The sequence below is a fragment of the Heteronotia binoei genome, chromosome 1 (assembly GCF_032191835.1).
Source record: "Heteronotia binoei isolate CCM8104 ecotype False Entrance Well chromosome 1, APGP_CSIRO_Hbin_v1, whole genome shotgun sequence".
NCBI classification, from domain to species: Eukaryota; Metazoa; Chordata; class Lepidosauria; order Squamata; family Gekkonidae; genus Heteronotia; species Heteronotia binoei.
Window position 1 is genome coordinate 23,472,133 of NC_083223.1, and position 21,025 is coordinate 23,493,157.

Consider the following 21,025-nt stretch of genomic DNA (forward strand, 5'->3'; position numbering starts at 1 on the left):
GCTCCCAGCCTTTTTGGCACCAGGGACCGGTTTCATGGAAGACAATTTTTCCAAAGACTGGGAGGGGGGCAGTGCTGGGTTTCTTGCTGCCTCAGGCTGCCCCCACCCACACCCCATCCCTGCCCCCATGGGGGTCTTTAAATTGGGAGAAGACTGGGGCTGTTTCTGCTGCCTCCCCACTAGGTGGCCAGATGGCAGAAGGCCAATCTGCCTCCCCTTCCCATTTAAAGACCCCCCTCTGGTCAGCTGATCAGGTTCTGGGTGGGTGGAAGGGGCAGTGGGGCTGCCCTGCCTCACTCTGAGGCTGCCTTCCTGCCTCGAAGCAAGGTCACACTGGCTCTTTTGTCTGCCTGGGTCCTGGGTGGGAAGGGGAGGTGTGGTGCCTCTGCCTTCCTCTGTGGCCCAGTTGCTGGCAGGCCACGGACTGGTACCGATCCATGGCCCAGTGGTTGGGGATCCCTGTTCTAGAGGACTCTCTGGAGCAGTTTAGGGAAATGGCATTGGGGAAGGCTGTGCACTGTGTTCTTGATTGAAATCAGGCCTGCACTTGCCTGAAAATTAAATTCACAGCTTGGAATTCCCTGACCAATGTCAGTCAACAGCCCACATGTCCACCACAAGAATTATGTAGCATGTGAACTCACATGAATGAAAAGATTCTCTGTTATTGAACAATCTGCGGCCCAGGTGAATTTCAACTGAACCTTGTTATTGCTTGTAATCTGCAGGGGCCTGGATATTCACTGGCGGAACTCATTATGGGCTGATGAAGTATATTGGGGAAGTAGTACGAGATAACACCATCAGTAGAAGCTCAGAGGAGAATGTAGTTGCCATCGGCATAGCTTCCTGGGGGATGATTTCCAATCGGGAGAGTCTGATCAGAAACTGCAATGCTGAGGTACTGATCTCGATGAACGTCGTGGTGTTAGGTAACTTCTCCGATTAAAATTAGGGATTGATTTGCTTCCCAGATGTGAGGTTATGACTGCACTGACATCTGAACCGAGGGCTTCCAGGTATTGCTCTTTCTTACTCTAAACTAATTTACTCTCCTCGAAGCTTGAACTGTTCCTGGTCTTGTTTAATGTTAATGAAAGGATTAGAAGTGTATTATCACTAATGTGTCATTTATAAAGCAATCAAGTGCATTTGTTACTATGTGGGATTCTGGAAAACACAGAAGTGATTCATCCTTAAAAGATAAATACAGACAATTATCAGATGACAGTAGATTTATGCTCGTCTGGATTATCTATCGTAATCCCTGGCCCTAAAGTGGACCAGCTGCCCTTGACCATGACCGGGGCCTTTTTGGCTCTGGCTCCAACCTGGTGAAACTCTTTGTCTAGTGAGACTTGAGCCCTGTGGGACTTGGCTCAATTCTGCAGGGCCTGTAAGACCAAGATGTTCCACTGGGCAAATGGTTGAGGATAGTAACAGAGAGATCATTTGTCTCCCCTCCCCCTTCTTTATTCTCTATTTCCCCTCCTTCCATCCTGATTGTTTTATTTTCCTTTATTGTGTTCCTTTTTCCCCTGATCTTACCTCCTTCTCCTTCCTTCCCCTCCTTCTTTGCCTTTCTTTCTCTAGGGCTGTTTTTCCATTTACTGTTGGGCCACAAGTCTCTCTGTGCCCATCTCTGATGGATTGTTGGGGCACCATCTCACGTAGTAGACTGACTGTTAGGTTTTTAACATGTAATTATGTGGATCCTAAAATTGTAATATGCTGATTTTATTGTATGTTAACTGTTGGAAGTCACCCTGAGCCCTGCTTGGCAGAGAAAGGAATGGGATATAAGCTAAAGAAATAAATTTGGAAAGGACAAGAAGATACGATACATTAGGCCAATGTTTAATCATGTGGACAAAACATCTGGAGGTTAAGGGAAGGTGTGTGGCAATCTCTGATTGGCTTTTCCTTGTGGTTTTTAGTGGTACATCACAGCTGTACCCCCTACCAATTCAGACCCAGTCTGCAACATGGATGAGGGAGGATTAAACCCTTCTCCCAAGCCATATTTTCAGAATCTTAGACAATTCTTAGAGCTGCTGTTTTGCCTGTTTTTTCTTAATGGGCACATGAAAGCATCAAGGAGGGGGCTGATTAGGGTTGGAAAAATGGCATGGGAATCCTCCCCCTACACTCCCCCTACATTTATCTTGCACTTTGCTGTAGCTTTTGTGCCCAAGCAGTTAGTGGATTACATCTCAGTCATCAGGAAAGAGGCCCACGTCCCCCAGTATTGTGTGGAATAACCTACTTGTTGAGCATAGAATTGCTCACAGTTCACACACATCCCTTTGCACTTATGCACACAGATATGTCATTTACTTGACGTGTAGTGCTGCAGATGCTGCTCTCTAGTCTTGCATAGTCAGCAGTATTTGTCTTGTTGCTGCATACTCCAAAACTACCATCAGGCAGCATGAGAATGTGTGTTTGTGTGAATTGATCCTGACAGTTCACTAGCTATCAATTGAGTGAGGCAGCCATATTGTTATTGTTGTTTGGTTATTTAGAGTCTGCTTTTATCAGCTGATAAAATCAAGAGCCTCGTGGCACAGAGTGTTAAAGCTGCAGTACTGCACTCCTAAGCTCTGTTCACGACCTGAGTTTGATCCCCGGCAGAAGCTGGGTTTTCAGGTAGCCGGCTCAAGGTTGACTCAGCCTTCCATCCTTCCGAGGTCAGTAAAATGAGTACCCAGCTTGCTGGGGGGAAAGTGTAGATGACTGGGGAAGGCAATGGCAAACCACCCCGTAAAAAAGTTTGACGTGAAAATGTTGTGAAAGCAACGTCACCCCAGAGTTGGAAACGACTGGTGCTTGCACAGGGGACCTTTCCTTTCCTTTATCAGCTGAGACTCAAGGCAGGATTACAGAGTGTAAATCAAGTACAATCAACAGCACCCAGTTACAAGACCGTAGGTTTTGAACTCCAGGGAGACCCCTCTCTAGTAAATCACTAACTGTACTTCATTAGAGGTTTGTTGAATATATGAACATATGAAGCTGCCTTCTACTGAATCAGACCCTCGACCCATCAAAGTCAGTATTGTATACTCAGACTGGCAGCGGCTCTCTGGGGTCTCAAGCTGAGGTTTTTCATGCCTATTTGCCTGGACTCTTTTTAGTTGGAGATGGCAGGGATTGAACCTGGGACCTTCTGCTTACCAAGCAGATGCTCTACCATTAAGCCATCGTCCTGCCCCTGTTGTTGTTGTTGTTAAAAATGTGGCAAACGCCATATAGGAAGCTGGTAGCAGCAGCCAAGAGGGTGAGAAGCAGCTGAAACCGCAAAGTCGTATGTGATAGTACATGATTTTCCATAGGACAGAGGTCAACAGTTTGTACATTTCACTGCCTTCATCACCACCACCACGTGGGACTGCATTGCAAGCAAAACTGGCAGGTGATGGAGGTAAACAGAGGTGTCAAACTCATTTGTTATGAGGGCCTGATCTGACATAAATGAGACCTTGTTGGGCCAGGCCGGGCCATGTCAGGCTGGGCCATGTGTGTACATATTTAAGATTAGGTAGCAGAGATATAAATTTTATAAACAACACAAACACAAATATATATTTTCAAAAACTTTAAACATGCTTAAAACGTTAGCACTCTGGTCTTAAAGATGCTTCCTTTGTGTTTCTTCCATGGGAACCAGGGAACTGGACAAAGGAAGCTCTGACTCTTTCCTTCCTTCCCCAGGGGACTGTGCGGGGGGGGGGGAGGGAACCTCAGCCAATAGAAGGAAGAGAGGTTTGGCTCAGCAGCTCTGCTGTGCGATTGAAAGAGCCTGGCAAAGCAAACTCTGCTTCCTCCCCTTCCTCCCCAAAGGAGGAGCCTCAGCCAATGGAGAAAACAGAGGTTTTCCTCTGTATCTCCTGTGTGATTGAGCAAGCCATGCAAAGCAAGCTGTGATGCAGAAGGAAGCAAGAGAGAGGGAGAAGGAAGCAGATGACAGCCAATTGCTCGGGGGCCTGATAGAAGTCCTCCAGAGGCCTGATTCAGCCCCTGAACTGCATGTTTGACGCCCCTAATCTATACTGTTTGCCAATTTAAAAAAGTATCACAATATCCAGTCATGGATCTCCAAGTGTCTCATCTAGTTCCTGTTAGGGAAACTGCTCTCAAAACGAGATTGGGGAATTAGGCTGAGAGACAGTTAGCCCCAAAAAGGAATCTTTGTTATCAATTGTATACCAGGCTCAACCGTTCAGAGAGTCAATGCTCAATAAGAGACTCTAATTTAGTAAAAATCAATTGTAATTTATTTAGAATAATATTTCTTTCATACAAGGTAAAAATACAAAACACTCACACATTCACACAGGTCTAGGAAATATAGATAGATCAATAGGGGAACATATATGGATAAACAGACAGGGTAATATTTACCATCGTAGTCTTCCAGGAAGGTTTCCAATGGCGACTTAAGAGGACAGGGGAAATGGACCCAACACTGTGGCCAGAATTGGGGATGGATCTAGACAGCGGGTAATAGGGGTTGCTGAATAGAAAGCACACATGAGTGGAGTTGGGTCAGAGGTTAAATAGGCTTCCTCAGACCCTTAGGGACTGGGAGGTCCAAGGGAGGAGAGATGGGAGGTTCAAGAAGGCTGGACATTCCTTACTGACACCTAATTGGATGCCTGCTTTGGCCAATGAACTTCACCTTAGTCCAGTGAACCTGGAAATTTCCAAGCTGCAATATTGCCTGGGTTGGCCCCAAGGTATTAGACTGGGGTAAGAATGGGAATGACTGGATACTTAAGTTTAAATGGGATTAACTAGGAGGGTGACAATAGGTAATCAAATGCTGGCCTAGGTACCACCCGAGTTAGACAAAAGACTTGATGAAGACAGGAGATGTCCTTCCTCTTATCTCATCTTCTGCTGGGCAAGATTTATTGTTCTGGTATTGCTGAGCAATTAGGATCAACAGTTGAGCTATTAATCCATTCTTAAAACAGATGGGTTGCTTGCAGGCTCAGGGTGTGTACGTGTGACTTTCCCACTAAGAAGGAATGAGTTCAGCCTGGCAGGGTAAGCTTGGGTCAGGAAAGCAAGCTGGATTCTGCTGTTGTTAGCTCTAGGTCCATGGAGCCAGGCTGGAAACATGGTGGCTTCTTCCACTGCAGTGGCCAAGACTGGGCACACAAGGAGCAGCTGGAGCATGTCTGTATTTCTGGCTCACACCCTTCAGAGATGTAGAATGCAAAGCTGCCACATAAGCCTTAGAAAGTGTAAGCAAAGTCCACTTCTTAGAGCAGATGTGTGAGAGTCAAATCTCCAGGCACCCTGGCAACCACACTGGTGATCACGATGTCCACATGCATGAAAAGTAGGGGGCTTTTCCTCACAGTTCCCCCCCTCAAGACCTACGTCACCATCTGGTGGCGAGGTCTTGCAATAACACAATGTCCATATCTGTAGTTGACAGGCGGCGAGTCCACGTAGCTTCAATTGTCTACCGGGGTGTACCGTCTATCTAAAAAGGTTGGAGCCACTATTTAAACTACTCAAAAATCAATTTGGAAAAATATTCCAATAGGCCAAAGGTTCCTTCCTTTGAATACTACGATGCAGGGATAACAGGCATTGGCAACGTTGTAGGGCATACAGTATTAAAACACAGGGTTACAATCATTGAAATAAAAGTTGAGTTCATAAAATCATTACTGCCATTTAAACCAGATAAATAACAAGAATTGATCTATAAATCACACACAATCATGACAATAATTGATTAGGAAAACACACAGGTACATTAGAGTTCATGGTTACAAGTGAATCCATATCTTAATCTTGAGTCTTCTTTTCTTCTTCTCCCCCCCTTGATAAGCTTCTTATACTGGGGTTTGAAGAGGATCTTCTTCCATGTACCTATTGGGTATGTGAAAGTCCTAGTGGAGGGTGAACTAAAGAGTCTTCCCACCCCCCCTAGCACCCAGCAAAATCTGTCTTTATTGTTGCTAAAAGGGAGTCTTCCTGTAACCCAGCATGTAATTGGCAATGGTGCTTTTCTGCCTGTATCACCGATGGTCCATAGAGCAACAGTGGGCTTTGAGGAAAGAACCAAAAAGGAACCAAAAACATTCACACATGACAACATGGAGATGATTCTGTACCATTGTAGGGAGCAGTGAAAGCAGATCAAAAACGCATACATTCAACCATGAAGAAAGGAGTCTTAAAAAGCTATTAGTGAAGTGTCCTCCTGTCCAGAGTATGGTGACCAGTGAGCTTTTACGTCACAAGCTTACATATGTCATGTTAGGGGCCTGCATTGGGCCAGTTTGCCTATTACACTAAGCATTCAGGACTTTAGGAGGCTTTTTCCTTGTCAAGGAAGGAAAGTAACATACACAATTCAGAAAACACAACCCCAAATATTCTTTGTTGCAACATAAAACTTAAAATAAAACATTGTGCACAAGCTTGGCGCTCCAGGGAAATGACCATAGTTGGGGCGTCCCCCATAATGAAAATAGTTCCACAAAGAAGAGACAAAAGAAAACTTTTGCTATAGCCTTAGAATATAATAAATTGTCAAAACAATATAAAAACTTCGAAAACAAAAACTGAGGCCTCAATAGAACAATGCTAGCTAGCTTTATATGAGAGGGATCATACCCAAAATGGCAGGTGAGCTAGAGCAGAGAAATTTAAAAACCTGGACATTAGCGAGGTGATCAGGTCCCACTAAATCCAGTTTTTCTCTGGGCTAGTTCAGCTAAAACGATCTTGGCATGGGGGTCTCACATGTGAGCACAGATTTCAACAAAACTTAACAACACAAGAATTCTGAAAAGTAACATAATGGTTACACATACATAAAACAATTCTTAACAGGCTTATCAACAACTCTTAGAACTACTGAGCATGCATTAGACTTGATTTGCAGGTCCAGATTCCCTGCACATCTATATTGAAAGAAAAGATGAGCAAACTTAACAAAACAAATCCTAGAAATCAAATTCTGGTTAATACACCTTGACAAACAAAAAAAAGAGAAAAGATGGGGGCAGGGCATCTGTAGTACCAAGAGAAAATGCTGAGTTGTTGCAAGGACAAGTAAAAAAAAAAAAAGACTTGAGGCATGAAAGCATATCCCCTGAAGAAGAAGCCTTTCATGGAGTAAAAGGCAAAACTAAGATGATGGCACAATGCTCCAGGTTTAAGGCTTGTGCCAGAGAACAATTTTCCTCTGTGCATACACAGAGTGCAAAGAATGTGTTGCTGGAAGGCAACATGCTGTCAGGAATACCAAGTAGACCAACATTTGAACATGATACAACAAGACTTGAATTGGGGAGCATTAATAGGCTCAGCCAACTGGTTATAGATGCAGAAATAACACAAAAGACATTTAGTAGCAAGAAGAAAATCATGATCAGAAATGGACCCTGAGGAATCTACATTAAGAATCTAACAGGTTATTGCTCATTTCCTTGAGAACATGGGAAAATAGAAAAGGATTTTCGCTCAGAGAAAGTCTAGCTCTAACAAGATATATATTATAGGTGGAGGCAGAACCATCCATTGGTCATTATATTACTTAAGACCAAACAAAGATACTGAGCCCACAAAGTGGGGCCTTTTAAGAACATGTGGATACCTCTTTCCACAGGCAGACTGGATTAAACTAAAATTAAAGCTCAAGCTTCACCCAAATAGCTAAAAGGGAAGATTGATGATGCAAATGGCATTCAGAGAGAAAATGAAGATATCAATAGTTGAAGTACATTTGGGGAATCCAGATTTCTAATGGAAACCAAGAGCTTTCAGGAATTCTGCCAACAACCAGAGTATTAGTTCTTGAGGCTTAAGAGAGAAAAAGCACAGGGAGAGGGTAATTTTACCCCAAGGAAGTGTACAGATGTCCTATACTTCTTGTAGGAACCAAAATTGGTGAGATAAAGTTTTCTTAGCTCTAATGTTTAGCAAAGGGCCTATAGATTGCAAAGCAAAGCACTGGGATTGCCCAATAGACTTTGAGGAGCAATTTCTTAAAAGTGTTTCCCTTAAAATTAAAGCTACGAAATCTAAGTATAGGAGAGATTGGTACCAGTCACTAGAAAAATATTTTAAGACTTAAAAGGTGCAGCAAAAATAAATAACAGAAAGAAAGCTTCTAATCTAAGAGAACTCTTAGTATTAGGGCAGTTTACAGGCAGAGGATTTCCTCTAGCAGAGAAGGACTGGCTGTAAGTAGAGCTTTGGGATGCCAGCTCCAGGCTGGAGATTCCTGAAATTTTGAATCAAATTTGAAAATCACAAGGCATGCAGTCCATTTCCTTGGACACTTACTTCCTCCAGAGGCACTAGCCTCAATGTACTGGGGGAAAGGCTATGATTTTGGGAGAGACCTCCAGGTCCCACCTGGAGACTGGCAACTTTACAAAAACACAGTAGTATGCCCCTCTTCCACCCAGGTATTTCTCTGGCTGGGAAGAGGCTGTCTCTGTGAGAGACTGCAATATAAAAAAAAAAAGGTTTGGTAATGAAAACTTTTGAAATTATATCTTTTTAGACCCAAAATCAGAAGATGAGAATTCAAAATAGCACAAAAATACCTCAACTGTATTTCCACCCCCCCTAGATGAAGAAGGCGGGGAGGGTTTTAACAGACAAACCAAAAATTCCTTCCCTCTTGGATGAAGTTTAGCTTAACAAAAGGCTAAAACAGACACAATGGATTTGGCCAGTACTCTCTTATCTGACCCTGATAAGTTTTTACAAAGAAAGGTGGAGGAGGAGAATAATGAGCTTTCTGCCTGGGTGGGGCTCAAAATTGTAACTCTTTTCCAGTTTCTTTAACTCAAGCTGAATTTGGCTGAGTTTATTTCAAGAGGGTCTGCATGAGATTTGCCAATCAGTACTACATTAGTTGTTGCTGGAGGTTCTCCTTTCTGTACTTTCAAATTTAAATGACAGACTTGCCCATTTGAGGTTAGCTGTCTTGTGTTGCTGTGACCGTTGAGAAGGAGAGGCAACACTTCTTACAAGACAATGAGGCTCTCTCTCTCAAAGACACTGAGTTGCTTGTACCTTAAGGAGACCTGAGATAAACAAAAATTTAATTTCTCAGGGCAATGCATTTAAAATTCTATTCCTTTGCCTTAGTTACTTATCAAATCTTTACTGCTACAGATTTCCATTGAGCAAGAGGGAGAACAATTAGCATTTCTTCCTGATAGCAAGAGTGCTGAGCATTTGCAATACTTTAGCCAGCTCTATTCGGGCTAATCTGCAGGCACTCTGTACAAGCTCAGAGGCTATACCATTTAAAATTCATAGAACTGAGGCAATAAATATTTTCTGACTTTATAAGCGAGAGAGAGAAAGATGAACTTGGGAGTTTCACAGAATTTCATTCAGCCCATTTGAAAGTTAAAAATGGTCAGTTTCTTACATCTTGCTCTGAATGCTTTGAATTAACAAAAAACTAGTTCAGTCTCTCTTTCTCAGGTACTTGATGCTGGCATTTTTAAAGGGTTAGACTAAATACATACTACATCAAGCTCCCATTACCCTGCAGAGAAACTAACTGCAGGCTGGAACCCTTGCTGGGATTCCAGGAGATCTCCAGGCCTCACCTGGAGAAATGGCCTGGTCTAATTATAGTCCAAGTCATTGCTTGTATGTTTTCTTATTTAGTCAAGGGAAAAGGGTGCCCTTGTTACCTTTAAACCTAATAAAGCCAGACCTCTCTGTTTTAAGAGACATTCAAGTCTAGATGATAGATTTTCCTTTGGGTGGGGGGAGGTTCAGAGACAAAGGAACCTTGCCTGCCCATGTGGGACTACCATTCTCTGAAGTTCTACAGAATTCTGGCTTTCAAATTCCCCAAATGGGATGAGATAAAGACAGTAAATTCCTGGCGTAAAGGGCTGAGGCTTGCTCATGTAGGAGTGTCTGGAGCAAGTCCTTGCAAAAAGGAATACCTTGTGCCATAATTGTGGAACTCTGCATAGGCTCAGAGACCACATTTCCTTCATGATTCTGGGGTAAGAGAACTGAAATAGGGACTGTTTTCTCATTTTCATGGGGGAAAGAAGTCTGGGGCTGCACAGCTGGGTTTGCCCCGCCATATTTCCTTTTATCCTGCACTTCCAGAATTTCCAGTCTCCTCTCTGTGGCCCTGCAAGATTCCAGGACATGTTGCAGGAGACTGGCAGTTTCCTTTTCTTTCCTACCAGCTTCTAACTTTTGCTGAAGTTCCTGATTTTTCTCAGCAAGCTTTTGGATTTCTAAATCCTTTTCATGAGTAGGATTTGTAAGTTTCCCTACCCTCTCCTTATTAGGGAAGTCTTCCAAAGCAGTAGCTTTGGGGAGGCTATCTCCATTTTCTGCAAACCCTGTGGCATTGGGAGCCATGTGCCCTGGTGGCTTCATGGCTTCTGAAAGTGCAGCAAGTAGCACATGTGTGGGCTGCTTATCAAATTGCTTCATGTCTGCTCCAGTGGCTCTAAGCTGGGACCAAGCTGCCATTCTGACTTTGTCTCGAGGGGTCCGCTGAGGCCAGGGTTGCCCAGAGGCTGACTGCGTCTGCCTAGGAGCATAAGCCTGCTTGTGAAGGGGAACCTTTGGGGCAAGCTGGGGATGGCAAGAAGAGCTGGAACCAAGGCCATTGTTTTGGAACTTCCAGTTCTGGCTCTCTTTTCCATGCCCACCCTGCTCTTGATTATATTGTGCCTGAGTGAGCTGTGTTTCTAAAACAGCAACTCTTTGTTCAGAGACTTGGGCATGCTTTAAAGCATTCTCCAGTCTCCATTTGACCTCATGGAGAGAGTGGGTTAAATTTGCTATCTCCTTCTCATGCGCACTTAATCTAGCTGTGTAGTCTTCATGAACTATTTCCCTTTTTGCATAGTCAGCTTTCATTCTACTCTCTCTTTCCATAAAATTGCCAACTCTGTCAAGATTAGCCTCTAGATCTTTCCAGGTGGTGTTTACCAGGGCTGTTATGCCATAGCACCTCAAGGTGGGTATATTGAGACCTCTGATCACATCGGATATGAAATTTTGATTCTCATAATCTGGTTCCCCATTGTCTTTGGGTGATACTATCTTAGCTGCTTCTGCTAGGAATTTCTTCCTTATTAGATAGCTCACTGGACGCTCATCATGACCTTGTAAGGTCTGATGGTAGAGATCTTTTATATCCTCTCCATCCCAGGTGGCAAATAGTACCTCAGCCATCCATTCTAAGATGGTGGCATTAGACAGGTTCAGGCGATACATTACATTTCTTACTTTGTCTAGTTCAGGGCCTGAGGCGCATAATCTCAGCACATGGTTTAATTCAGTTAAGGAGGCTTCTTTGTAGTGAATTCTAGCGCTGGCCATCCACAACACTGAGGTGTCTATGTTATAGGGGCCAAGGAAGCTGGCAGCCATTTTAATGTCCTCTGCTCCCCAAGATCTGGTTTCCTTCACTACTTTTACAGATTCAGCTCCATTCTGTTTTCTGGCTGTGGTCTTTTTAGTGACCACAGGACGGACTGGGGCTGAGCTGTTTTTATTTCCTTCTACCACCTCTTCATCCTCACTTTCCCCATCCGAAAAAGCATAAAGGGTGGATGGAGAGACCGTCGCTATAAGAGCATTTTTGCGGTCTATCTTATTCTGCAGGAGAGCGATCTCCTTTTTGCATGCCTCATGATTGGCTGCTTCTTTGTTTTTTTCTCACCGTTTCTGTGGCTATTTCAACGGCATATTGCAATTTATCATTCCGGTTTTTGGTTTGCTCCAACTCTTTTCCCAACGCTTTTATTTGCGATTGGGCCTTATTTAGAGCGGACACTGTACTCTGGTAGGCTAAGTTCAGGGTATTTTTCTCTATCTTGACCTCTTCTATGGTTCGACTTGCATGTTGCCAGTCGAGGTCCAAGCTATTGTTTTCCGCCACCAGTCTATTTATCTCTGCGGCGTGTTTCCTATGCAATTCTGCTTTCTCTGCCTCATGGTTTTGCCAAATTGTATCTATCTCTGCTGCATGGGACTGGAGTAAGAGTTCCTTTTCCGCTATCTGCTGATCTTTCTGGGTTAGCTGTTCCCTGAATTGTTTATTCAAGGCCGAGCTATCCCGTAGGGCTTCAAACAAACCCCATGTCGCAAAAAGGTCTCTTTTGCCCGAACTTATTGTTTTGTTGCTACAGTTCTCCTCAAATATATCTCTAAAGGACTGAAGGGGATCAGAGCCTTGGTTAAAGATTCCCTTGTTCCAGGGGTTGTCCCCTTTCTTTATTAACCATTTTTCCAACTTGGGGACTTCTTCCTTTTTGGCAAAGATTTCCATAGCTTACAATTTAGTTCCTTTCAAAGTTCTAACTTTACTTGCAGGGCTGGTTTTCCTGCACTGTTAGGTGCCTAACCACAGGCCACCAAAATTAACTGATGCAGGAGCCTTCCCTGGCACTTTTCCTGCTTATTGGGGAGCAAAGAACTTGCAGGACACCTCTGTGTGTCTCACAAGTAAAGGAGAGAGTTGCAGGACCTTCCTTAGTTCTCTGCAACACTAACAAATGTTTGTGGCATGGGCTTATGGCCTTGCACACATTGTTGAGCTCCTCAGGAGGGGCTTTTCTCTAGCCTCTGCCTCCAAACCATCAAAAGTCTGAGTTCACCAAAAGGTTTTAAAAGTCTCAGAGCCTGAACTTTTCCTCCGTTGGCTCTAAGTAAAAGGGAAATTTTTCAGCTGGGAAGAGTTCCTATCTCCTCACGCCCGGGACAAATTTTTAACCCTAATGGAGAGCTTCTTGCTCCTTCCCCTAAATTCTCTTAAAGGCACAGTCAAGTGTAAGAACTAGCAACATATTTCCAGATGCTTTCTGGCTCCTATGTGCTATTTTAACACTTGGGTTGGTTTCTTAAGTTCCCTTTTTGTTTTGCCTACTGCCAATCTCCGATTGCGCTTCGGCTAGGGGGTTTTAACTTGTTGAGCCAGCCGCCGGCTGCGCATCAACCAAAGTAAAAGTGTGGTGAGCCAGCCGCCGGCTGCGCGTCAACCAAAGGAAAAGTGTGGTGAGCCAGCCGCCGGCTGCGCGTCAACCACAGTTAGGGCAACGAGCCAGCCGCCGGCTGCGCTCGGCCAAAGAAATGCCTTAGACTAGCCTTGGCCCAGGTTTGTGTAAGGACTTAGCGTGTGTGTGTCAGTGTATGTGTATGTAGTGTGTGTGCGTGTGTGCACTAAGCTCTAAAGAAAAGGGAGAAGGGAAGGGTGCTCTATCCAGATCTTAACAGCTCTGACCTATCCTGACATTCCCTCCCACGATAGACGCGTTTAGAAAGGCCTCGGGACGGCGGCCAGGCTTCACGGGACTTCCCCCTTGCGTTCTATCGGGCTCAGTCCTCTTTCGAGGGGTCTGGCCTCCTAGGGGCGGCTGAGAAGTCCAACGCTGAATGATAGAAATGGGAGTAGCCCAACCCACAATTATATAGAGATGCTCGCTAGAGCCGTTCACACAGAACTCATTCACTCAATCACTCACACAATAGCCTCCCTAGCAAGACTGTTTGAACGGTGCAACCCTACGTCTGTCTGTATGAAGACACGCGTGTCGACTCGCGTGTGTTCCTACAAACAGGATAATGCCAACGCTTTCTCCACCAATTTCTGTTAGGGAAACTGCTCTCAAAACGAGATTGGGGAATTAGGCTGAGAGACAGTTAGCCCCAAAAAGGAATCTTTGTTATCAATTGTATACCAGGCTCAACCGTTCAGAGAGTCAATGCTCAATAAGAGACTCTAATTTAGTAAAAATCAATTGTAATTTATTTAGAATAATATTTCTTTCATACAAGGTAAAAATACAAAACACTCACACATTCACACAGGTCTAGGAAATATAGATAGATCAATAGGGGAACATATATGGATAAACAGACAGGGTAATATTTACCATCGTAGTCTTCCAGGAAGGTTTCCAATGGCGACTTAAGAGGACAGGGGAAATGGACCCAACACTGTGGCCAGAATTGGGGATGGATCTAGACAGCGGGTAATAGGGGTTGCTGAATAGAAAGCACACATGAGTGGAGTTGGGTCAGAGGTTAAATAGGCTTCCTCAGACCCTTAGGGACTGGGAGGTCCAAGGGAGGAGAGATGGGAGGTTCAAGAAGGCTGGACATTCCTTACTGACACCTAATTGGATGCCTGCTTTGGCCAATGAACTTCACCTTAGTCCAGTGAACCTGGAAATTTCCAAGCTGCAATATTGCCTGGGTTGGCCCCAAGGTATTAGACTGGGGTAAGAATGGGAATGACTGGATACTTAAGTTTAAATGGGATTAACTAGGAGGGTGACAATAGGTAATCAAATGCTGGCCTAGGTACCACCCGAGTTAGACAAAAGACTTGATGAAGACAGGAGATGTCCTTCCTCTTATCTCATCTTCTGCTGGGCAAGATTTATTGTTCTGGTATTGCTGAGCAATTAGGATCAACAGTTGAGCTATTAATCCATTCTTAAAACAGATGGGTTGCTTGCAGGCTCAGGGTGTGTACGTGTGACTTTCCCACTAAGAAGGAATGAGTTCAGCCTGGCAGGGTAAGCTTGGGTCAGGAAAGCAAGCTGGATTCTGCTGTTGTTAGCTCTAGGTCCATGGAGCCAGGCTGGAAACATGGTGGCTTCTTCCACTGCAGTGGCCAAGACTGGGCACACAAGGAGCAGCTGGAGCATGTCTGTATTTCTGGCTCACACCCTTCAGAGATGTAGAATGCAAAGCTGCCACATAAGCCTTAGAAAGTGTAAGCAAAGTCCACTTCTTAGAGCAGATGTGTGAGAGTCAAATCTCCAGGCACCCTGGCAACCACACTGGTGATCACGATGTCCACATGCATGAAAAGTAGGGGGCTTTTCCTCACATTCCATAATAAGACTTTGCGTAACCAAAACTAGTAAAAGAGATCCAGAGCTTTTTGTTTGTTTTAAAAGAGGAGAAAAGCTTAGCAGAGCAGCCATAACATCACAAGCATCACTCGTTGATGGGAAGTCAGCTATTTGTGATTTTAAAAAAAATATTGTTATATTTTCTAGGCATATTATTCAGCACACTACATCATGGATGACCTCAAGAGGGACCCTTTATATTGTCTGGATAATAATCATACACATCTAATTCTGGTGGATAATGGCACTCACGGGTACCCATCTGTAGAGGCCAAGCTGCGAACCCAGCTAGAAAAATACATTTCGGAACGCATTATCCCAGGTTGGTTGCAAGCAGGATTTGGAGTTTTCTTCTCATTGTTGGGCGTTTAGGAAACCCTGAGTATGAAATGCTTATTTAAATTTTAGAGTAATTTATTTTTATTGTAAATTGTCATAGGAGCCATTATGCCTGTAGCCTAAAGGTAGCAAATAAATAATTTTTGTGAGGCAATATACCTTCTTTGCTGATCAGACTTATTTTGATGCAGTCATGGAGAAAGAATAGTTATTATTCTGGCAATATATACTGCAGTGTATGCAGCAGGAGAAGTTTTAAAAAGGGTTTATAATCTAAATTTTGGCAGAGAGGACAAAGAAGAGAGGAAAAAAGGGAAAACAGGAGCAAAATCATGGTTACAGGCAGGGCTGGAATTCTAGCAGGAGCTCCTTTGCATATTAGGCCACACACCCCTGATGTAGGCAATCCTCGAAGAGCTCACAAGGCTCTTTTCTTGTTAGCTCTTGGAGGATTGGCTACATCAGGGATATATGGCCTAATACACAAAGGAGCTCCTGATAGAATTCCAACCCTGGTTATAGGACTCCTCTTTGTCAGAGTTTGACAGATTCTAGGCTCTAGGTTGTCATGGCACCTAGAAATTTCATTGTGATGTCTTTAATTTTCAGCTGGAATTTTATAATAGTGTCTTGGTATCCCCCACTAGAAGTACAAAGCTTACATATAATTTCACATCAGGTTACGTTTTGTTGTATGACATACACATTAACTATTCAATAGTGGTTGATGAATCAGTTTCTTAACTGGTAGTTTTCTGTATTGCTTCCAATATTCAATTAACTGGAGCTTTCTAAAAATCAGATGGGACAAAGTGTTTATTGCTGAGTAAGCAATTATTGATTAGAGGTAAATATTATTAGTGGAAAAGCCAGAAACCTTTTAATTAATACAAACTTTCAGAAGGCAGTACACAGCAGTCTGGTCAAAGGATACTACTGAGCTTTCTGAATGGTACAAAATAAAACTAAGAATATATATTTTAAAAAAAAATTAATGTAATGCTAGATCATAAGAAGCCCCGTGGCGTTGAGTGGTAAAGCTGCAGAGTCTTGTGAGCAAAAATTCTACTTTGTGAGCTACTGGCATTAAAAGTTGTGAGCTACTTGCATTAAAGCTGTGAGCTACTTCATCAATTAGTGCGCTCTGGGGTCATTCTTCCTGAACTAAGACAAAAATTTGTTAGTTGGAGGCTGAAAATCTGTGAGCTAGCTCACACTAACTCAGCTTAGAGGGAACACTGTACTGCAGTCCAAGCTCTCTGCTCACAACCTGAGTTCAATCCCTGTGGAAGCTGGGTTCAGATAGCCGGCTCAAGGTTGACTCAGCCTTCCATCCTTCTGAGGTTGGTAAAATGAGTACCCAGCTTGCTGAGGGCAAGGTGTAGATGACTGGGGAAGGCAATGGCAAAACTACCCCATAAGAACATAAGAGAAGTCATGTTGGATCAGGCTAATGGCCCATCCAGTCCAACACTCTGTGTCACACAATGGCCAAAAAAACCAAGTGCCATCAGAAGGTCCACCGGTGGGGCCAGAAAAGTAAAAAGTCTGCCAAGAAAACATTGTGATGTGACGTCACCCCAGAACTGGAAACGACTGGTGCTTGCACAGGGGACTACCTTTACCTACCTTTAGATCATAGACATGTGTGTTTTTATTTCAGATTCTAACTATGGTGGAAAAATTCCGATTGTGTGCTTTGTACAAGGAGGAGGAAAAGAAACACTAAAAGTAAGTCTGTTTTTCCCAAAGCTCTCTTTACACCCTAAACACTTTAGGGGCAGCATGCATGTTTTCCATTCTTGTTGGAAGATTAGTTGTCAGTTTTGGAAGGGTAGAGCATCTGCTGGCATGCGGAAGGTGTCAGGTTCAATCCCCAGCATCTCCAGTTAAAAAGGACTAGGTAAAGAGGTGATAAGAAATACCTCTGCCTGAGATCCTGGAAAGCTGCTGCCAGTTTTGAGTAGATGACACTGACCTTGATGGACCGATGGGTGGAGTCAGCATAAGGCAGATTCATGCTAGGTTGCACTGAAACCCATCAAAAATGGGACGCACCATATCCTTCAAGGACTTTTCCTTCCAAACCATCATTGCTTCTGTCTTTTCTGGGTTCAGATTCATTTTGCTTGCTTTCAGCCAGTTGACCACAGCAGTCAGGGGATGTGGATAGAAAGATAAAGAGGTGGCTGTCATCAGCATATCCACGACATACAATTCCAAATTCCAGCTGCCCTGAGCCTGCTTTGGCGGGGAGGGCAGGATATAAATCCACTACACTGAACTAAACTAAAACAAAACTGTGCATTATTTTCATAGTGATCATACACACTAAAAAATGCACTTTCAGTCCACTTCCAATGCACTTTCCAACTGGATTTCACTGGGTGAACTGGCAAAATCCAGTTGGAAAGTGCATTAAAAGTGGATTATTTAATGTTTGTGATAGCAGCCTAAACACTTTACCTAAAGGTTGAATAGCATGGAGGGTAAGACTGTGCCCTGTGGAAACCCACAAGACAACTCCCACACAGAAGAGAACTGGTCTCTAATGATAACCCTTTGAGTTCCATCGATGAGGAGAAGAAGACTGCAGATTTATACCCCACCCTTCTCTCTGAATCAGGGACTCAGAGCAGTTTACAGTCTCCTATATCTTCTCCCCCATAACAGACACCATGTGAGGTGGGTGGGGCTGAGAGGGTTCTCACAGGAATGGTTTAAAACAGCCAAAGGCACATGTCCTGATATCTACAGTCTCCAAGTGCTTCAACAGGATGACATGATCTATTGCATCAAAGGCTGCAGATGGATCTGCTAGGAGTGACAAAGAAGCATGACTTTTGTCTACATTCAGATGCAGGTCATCAGTAAAAGCCACCAGAGCCCTCTCTGTCCCATAACCTGGCCTGAAACCAGTCTGGAAAGGGTCCAGTGCAGATAAGATCTTCTTCGTGGTCTCTGTGCATCACACTTGTGGGATGTACTGCGCCTGCGCTGGTCCCCAGTCGGTATCTGTAAGAAAGCCCGGGAAAGATTTCCGCGGACGGCGCCACTGGGCATGCGCCGGCGCCCCACTGCGCAGGCCCAACGGCGCCACCGCGGCAATCCCCCCAGTTCCTTTCTGACCGCTGCGCGAAGAGTTGTGTTTCCTCGTGTTCCCGGTCGGTGAGCTTTGGGTTTTTTCTACCCCTTTTTCCCCGAGCCTCCTGTAAATATTAGCCTGTTTATTGTTTTCTGTAGTGTAGTAGTTAGTTAGTTCCATAGTTAGTTAGTTTAAAAAAAAAAAAAAGTGCGTTTTCGTTCGGGTGCGTGTCGCGGTGGGGTTTCTTGTCCTCCGGGACTTCCCCCCCCTCGCCCCTAGTTTTTCCTCCTCTCAGAGGATTCTGAGAGGATTTTTCCCAGCGACCGCTGTCTATGGACAGTCGCTGGGGATTTTTTAAGAGGTGCCAGGCCTGCGGCAAGAAAATCGCCCCTCCCGACGGCCACTCTTTGTGTCTGCTCTGCCTCGGCGAAGGACACCGCGTGGAAGCCTGCCCGCATTGCCTCCGCTTTTCGAAGCAGACCAGAAAGAATAGAGCGGCTAGGCTCTCGGCCGCACTAACTGCCTCGGCACTTCGCCCTCCGAAGCAAACGGCGTCTTCCTCGGCATCGGTACCGAAAATGGCTGCCGCCCAAACCCCGAAGGCCCCATCGGCCGATGCAGCCCCGGTCGACGTTGTCCCGCAGAAGGAGCAGCAGTCGGCGAAACGGCCCACCGACGAGTCGGTCGAGAGGCCCCAGAAGAAACGACGGGAGGATTCGGGACATGAATCCTCTAAGAAGGCGAAGAGCAAGGAGAAGCGGAAACGGCCACGCTCCCCTCCGCCTCCCCCCGACGTGTCGGCACCGATCGGCACCGACCCAGTGAGAAGGGTTCCCCCCTCTCCTCTCCGCACCCCCGCTACTCCAGGGGCTAGCGCGAGAAGGCAGCGCAGCCCTCCGACACCAAGGGCTAGCGGCCATCGACCACGCAGCCCTCCAACTCCGCGGGCTAGCGGCCATCGACCACGCAGCCCTTCAACTCCACGGGCTAGCGCGCATCGACGTCGTACCTCCCCGACGCCTGGACCCAGCGACCATCGGCTGCAGTCCTCGACACACGACGTGGAGATCGACCTCACCCGTCGGTCTCCATCGGTGGCGTCTCGTCAGCGGAGCTTCGACTCGGCATCGGACGTCGAGTCTCTTCCACCGGTCGACGTGACAACGCCTGCGGCACCCAAGCGCGTGAGGCCAAGGGAGCCTTCGGTCGAGCCACGCCACTACCCATCGATGCCGCATTGGGAGCACCATCGATGGCAGTCGACGTATCCCTGCTGCCCCCAATATCATTGGCATCAGCCACTCGACCACCCGGACTGGGAGCATCAATCTGAGCTATCCTCGCTCTCCAGGACATCGCATCGGTCCAAGCATCCTCAGGGATCGGCCACGACTCCTCGGGACAAACGCGTCACACCGACGGAGCCTCCGCGCCGAACACCGACACCGACCCGGTCGCCGCGAAGGGAGCCATCACCGCGCCTATCGGAGCGCTCGGGCCGAGGAGAGTCCTCCCCGTCGGGGTCGGAAAGCGACGAGGAGAGAACCTGGGAGCCCTCACCGGACCCCAACACGTCAGAGGACCTCCCAGTCTCGCCCTCTGAGGACCTACGCTCCTATGCGGAGATGGTCAAAAGAATGGCAGCGACCATCTCCCTCCCCATCTCTCAACCCAAGCCAACCGTGGACGATAGTGTTTTTGATATCGTCCAGAAGGACACTTCTCCAGCCGTCTCCCTCCCAATGACAAAGGTCATGCTCCAGGCGCTCAAGGATCCGTGGAAGAAGCCATCCTCTGCACCGGTGTCTTCAAGAAAACTGGACCACATGTACAAGGTCCAAGAGGCGGGGGCTGAATTTCTGTTCACACATCCTAGACCAAATTCAGCCATCGTCTCCTCTTCCTCGAGGTCACGTAAGGTGCACTCTACCCCCCCTGACAAGGAGGGGAAGAAACTCGACGCCATGGGGAGGAAGATCTACTCGGCGGGGTCCCTCGGCGCCAAGGTATCGAACTATACGGCCTGTATGGCCAGATACCAATACGCCATGTGGGAGCAGCTGTCCCCCCTCCTGTCCTTCCTACCGGATGACAAGAAAACCACTGCCAAGGCACTGCTGCACGAGGGCCAGAAGGTCGCAAAGCAGCAACTAACAGCAGCCAAGCACCTAGTGGACGTTTCAGCTGCGGCAATCATGTCCGCTGTCTCCATTCGCAGGCACTCCTGGCTGAGATCGACCGCCCTGCAACAAGACACCAGGGCGCTTATCGAGGACCTGCCATTTGAAGGGGACGGACTCTTTAGTTCCACCACGGACACCGCACTGCAGGAACTAGATAAGAACCTTAAGATCTCTAGGAGCCTTGGGGTGCAGCCACTTCCCAGACAACCCAGAGCCAGACAGTGGAGCAGGTCCTGGTCGAGAAAGACTCCGCATAAGCCATCTTCGGACCAACAGTGGCGACCACGCCCTCCACAGCCCGACAAGCAGGCCTACTCGGGCAACAACAGAGGGCGCTACAGTGCCCAGCCATCAGGCAAACCGAAGGGCACCCGCCCCGCCAAGCAGGGGCTTTGACTTTCCTGCACCACGCGTCGTTGCCACCACCCAGCCCACCATCCGCCTTCGCCCTTTCCTGCCTGCCTGGGAGCTGGTCTCCTCAGACAGGTGGGTCCTCTCTGTCATCCAAGAGG

At 46.0% G+C, this 21,025-nt stretch overlaps 1 protein-coding gene across 2 annotated transcripts in view; it reads left to right on the top strand.

The window, feature by feature from the left end:
* TRPM8 (transient receptor potential cation channel subfamily M member 8) overlaps positions 1-21,025 on the top strand; it is a 111,995-nt gene that overhangs the window by 16,512 nt on the left and 74,458 nt on the right. Inside the window, exons 5-7 of one of the 2 annotated variants that reach the window (XM_060232453.1) lie at positions 729-901; positions 15,054-15,228; positions 16,909-16,976. In XM_060232453.1, coding sequence (XP_060088436.1) covers positions 729-901; positions 15,054-15,228; positions 16,909-16,976 — 416 coding nt within the window. Of the gene's footprint in view, positions 1-728; positions 902-15,053; positions 15,229-16,908; positions 16,977-21,025 lie in introns of those variants that run through there. The other variant, XM_060232446.1, reaches the window with a different exon arrangement.